General features: G+C 25.4%; 1 protein-coding gene across 1 annotated transcript in view; it reads right to left on the bottom strand.

Annotated features, from left to right (window-relative positions):
- Positions 1-3,889: 3,889 nt before the first annotated feature.
- LOC108747658 (prostaglandin E synthase-like) overlaps positions 3,890-4,950 on the bottom strand; it is a 6,193-nt gene continuing 5,132 nt past the window's right edge. Inside the window, exon 2 of the mRNA XM_018485258.1 lies at positions 3,890-4,255. Within this exon, the coding sequence (XP_018340760.1) occupies positions 3,890-4,255 (366 nt within the window). The remainder of the gene's footprint in view (positions 4,256-4,950) is intronic.

Genomic DNA, 4,950 nt, shown 5'->3' with positions numbered 1-4,950 from the left:
ATATAAGTATAGCTTTTTTTATAATATAAATTTTATTATAATTTATTCTTTCATAATTTATTTATTTATATCTTTTTTATTACAATTTTATATTAATTTTTTAAATATTCTACCATATTTAAAATTAATGAATATGAATCGCAACTATCAAATATCTCTGATAAGGTATCTTTATATCTTTGAAATCTTATATTAAAAAATCTTAAAAGTTTGAATAGACTATGAAATAATCTTTAGACATTTTAATTTAAAGATATATATTACATATTAAGACTATGGTCCACTTGATGTATAAATGTTTTGAAGCATTTTTTTGATTGGTCATTTAGTGAAATTCTTTTTTCTTGTTGGTCAATCAAATACTTCAAAGCATTTGCAGTGTCAAATGGACCGCATCCTGAAAAATCCGTGTATTCTTTATTTTAATTTTGTAGTGGATTAAAATACGCACAAGTTCCTGTGACGGGTAAGCACAAGTTCCAAAAGGTGATTTGTGATTTAAAACTATTATTTAGACACCAATTACTATGTTTGCATTACACAATATTTTCTCAGATATATGTCACTATTTTCTTGCAAAGAGACGACATCGAAGTCATTTTAACAACTGACTGTAGAGATCTGTCGAATCACTGTTGGAAGTTATGGAAAATAGCTGACCTTTGGTATTGATCATTAAATGTCACGTAATTCTAGACTTCGATTATGATTGAGACTTCGAAGAAGAATTAAAATAAATACTATAAAAACTTCATAATAATGCACATGAATTGTAGATCAGAAGTATATGCATAATTTTCAGATTCTATTTCTGAATGATATCTTTGTTTTTATGAATACTAATTTATTGATACATGTTTTTATTTTTTAGAAGATTTTAATGAGACTAAAATGTGTATTTTTAATAATACATATAAATAAAATTAGACAATTTTAAAATTAAAATTAAAATTAACTCTAATTTGTCATTTGTCAAGAGATTTGCTATTAAGTAAACTGGTAAACGATGAAAATAAAATGTGTAAGAAACATTAGAAACGTCGGTGAATTTTTTTTTATATTTTTGCACAACAATTGTGTAACAATGTAATTATATTTCTTATTCAAAATATAGATTAATTACTTTTATTTAAGAAATAATGCTTCATTAGTCTTTGAAAAATATTCAATAATTTGTTAAAGAAGAAAAGCTAAAACCTAATTGCATATGATTGCTTGCTTTTTAAATTATTGTTAAAGAAGAAAAGCTAAAACCTAATTGCATATGATTGCCTGCTTTTTAAATTATTATCTCTAGAAGATAATTATGTACGTAACTCGAAATTAATCTTATATTTGTTTACTTCATATGAAATATGATTCAATTAAATTGTTTTTCCCGTAATCTAAGATTATACAGAAATTATACTGATGCTTCTTCTTGATAAAGACAATTGTAAATAGAGATTTAATTTTAAAACAATAATTCTCTAATGCTATCAGAATCGTTTCAACAGTTTATTCAAATGAAAGAACAATGTATGAGTAATCAATATTATTAAAGTCTGATGAATTATTTTTATTGACAAAGGATTAATAATGAAAATGAGTTTCGGGAAATCGTGATAACGTTTTGCTGCTTTTACATTAATATGTAAATCATATATGTATAACGAGATAATACTGTGTATTGATAAACATTATCGCATTTTATTCAATTTATATATTCACATTTAAAAAAGAAATTAAATTAATTTATTTTAAACTTTAATTAAGCTTTAATTAAGCTAAATCTACTATCTTATTTACTTGTAAATTACAATTTGCAATTGTACATATTGATGTTACAAACAGAAAATTATTTATCTTCTTAATACATATATTTAATAATAGATATTCTTTAAAAAATTTTGCAAATTATTTACACAGATATAATTTTATTTTTAATCTGTTTTTTATTTAATATATTTGTTGCTCTGCGAATATTATGTAGGAAACAAAATAGCATTAACATACTTAATTGAGCACAAAACATAAGTATAATAATGTTAATTTATATAATTACATAACTCTTCATTCATATTTATTTAATATTACAGATTTCATATATTTTATATTATATATTTTACGATCGAGATTAGCAATTAGGTATATGACATGTTTTCAACGCAATTCTCGAAATTGTTGGATTCTGAATATATGGAAAACTACGTAATGTCACATAAATCTTAAATTTGTGGCGATTTAAACGTAATCGAAATAAGACAGACATCTGCTAGTTTTTTAAAACTGAATAGTAAAAAAAAAATGATTTTTTTTCTCAAGACAAAGTGACTGAATTTTTCTAAAACTAAAAAGGATCACTGATAGATTATTATAATAAATACACCGAAAAATCGGAACAAATTCAATATAATACAGAGTCAAAAAGTCTCGATTACACACAATAGATATCAGAAATATCGAAATGTGTTATCACCGTGGTCTATTAAACTAGCTATACGATGCATTTTTCCTGCTACATATATTGCTTGCGTTTCAATAAATTACTAGAATTGCATCACACAAAACGCAAAATTTCTAGTAATTTACTGAAACGCAAGCAATCCAGCAGGGAAACATAATGCATCGTATGTTGTAGGCTTTTAGAATAGCGACAACTAGAAGAGCAAAGTACAAAAAGTCATATGTAGTGTAAAAGGTTAAAAATTGCATAACAGATGTTTTTCTTGAATTCTTCGTAAGATTCTTAATCTAATTCTATAGATCAAAACTTTAATGCTAGAGGTTAAACATAAGACAATTTATGTACTTAATTTGCATATTGTAATTTATATAAATTCTTCTAAAAATAACGTATTATTGTATGAACTCTGTATATTATTCAAATTGAGCTCTTGAAATATTAAAACAAATAAAAAATAGAGTAAAAAACGGGCAATTAAGAGCGTAATATTACGAAACTGTATATTAGTAATAGATAAAATCAGTTTTGTATATTATGTAATATAGATACAATTGAAATATATGTGTATATGATAATCGCACCAATTACCGCGTATTAAGGCTATATATATATATTTAATTGTTCGTTTTTTACTCTATTTTTTATTTGATTCAGTAGTTAGTTTTGAATTCATGAATTCGGGATTTGATATATAAAAAAAATTCCAGGTACTAACTTATTCAACTCACCGATTCGTCCGTCTATAATATCTCGCGTGTTATGCAACTAGACAGTGACAAGAAATTAATAGACTTATAGATGACTTATACATGCAAAAGATTCTTGATTGTAATTGACTAATTCACAAGTATCTCTTATTGGCTATTAAAACTATTATCATATCATTTACATGAATTGTCGTATGATTAGAGCTTATTTCGAATTTGTTAAGTGTGCACTGAAAGAAAAGATTTGTTGCAGCAACCAATCTTTTTTTCAGTGTAGCTTTGTGTTTTCTAATTTCTTTCACAGAAATAATATGTTACTGACTATTTAAACATTTAGTCAATGGTAATTCTGGTAATTCGTGCGTCTTTTTTGCTCAGATTTTTATCAATTAATTCATTTATCCGATATCTAGAAATGTTATTTCTGTATCACTCCTGAATCAATGATCAATACTGAAGTTTTCCTCTCTATAGAGAATAAACTGCTCTATATCATATAGTTTCTTACATTTCTCGTGCAGAACTTCTACCAAATTATTCTATACTACTTTTTTGTTAAATCTTTTATGCTGTAAAATAGAATTTAGAAAATATAATAATAATTTTTTATGTTCTCATGGGATATATACAAATAAAGGAGACATCTCTTAGATCACATATATGCGTTTATTTTTCTGCAAAAATGGGGTTTATAATACAACAGAATCACAATTTTCATTCATTTTTATGTTTTTAACTAAACACCTATGATAAAAATAGAGTATTTAACCGCAGCTATTGTGCATATAAAAGTCAAAATGCAATACAATGTTATAAATAAGAAAAGTTTCCAAAGAACAGACAATTGTAAAAGCTGCATATATACCAAGGTATACAATATACTGGTTAGTGCAAAGCCCGGTATTAAAATCCTCACTGTCAAATTACACGTTTCGACATTTAACCAGAGCGGTGTAAAAACTAGAAAAGGAAGAACAGTCTCGATATCGTGTCGGTGAGCATTCCGTATGCGAATCACATCAGGATGGCCATCACCAGTTGGACATAAAATTATATCTGGTTTTTTTGTCATCCACATTGCATCTTCGTTGCTGTGAATTACCTGTATTATTAATCAAATTGTAAATAAACTAAAAATTAAATTGGAACGTTGATTTTAGCTAATTTATGTAAATATTATAAAATCTTTTGTAATTGAAAAGAATTGGAAAAGAAAGAAATAAATAAAGACTAGGTTGATTCGTTCACGATGTTTCTATGACAGTCATTTAAGGAAAAAGATGTTGAAGACTTCGATTTGAAAATGAGCGTATAAATAAAATAATGACGTACCTCAACATAAATATATATGTATATATAAAATACCAGAAATGCAGAAATAAAGCATTAATTAACATACACGATTACAATTAAATATGTTCTCAAAGCATTATCATAAAAAACATTCGAGTAAACATCGATTAAGCATTAACAAGACAATGAAGTTTATAATTGATAAAGATATTTATATACCTGAATAATATAAATTTATTTGGTATTACTGCGCGTGTATACTTTATTTTATGTTATTTTCTATATATTTTACTTATTGATATTGAAACAATAAAAGATTTTATAATATTTAAATTAAAAAGAGATAAAATTGAAGGAACTAGTGAAAATTTATTTAAAACAAATGTTCTGTTCGTTATTTTATTGAGAATTCCACTATAGAAGGAAGAGGTTTAATTGACCGCGCGCGCTTAAAAGTTTTTATTTCGTGCAAAGCTAGCTCTCTCTCTCTCTCTCTCTCTCTCT

The sequence above is a fragment of the Trachymyrmex septentrionalis genome, unplaced genomic scaffold (assembly GCF_001594115.1).
Source record: "Trachymyrmex septentrionalis isolate Tsep2-gDNA-1 unplaced genomic scaffold, Tsep1.0 scaffold20, whole genome shotgun sequence".
NCBI classification, from domain to species: Eukaryota; Metazoa; Arthropoda; class Insecta; order Hymenoptera; family Formicidae; genus Trachymyrmex; species Trachymyrmex septentrionalis.
Note: the sequence above shows the minus strand (reverse complement) of the source record. Positions and strands in the feature narration are given on the sequence as shown.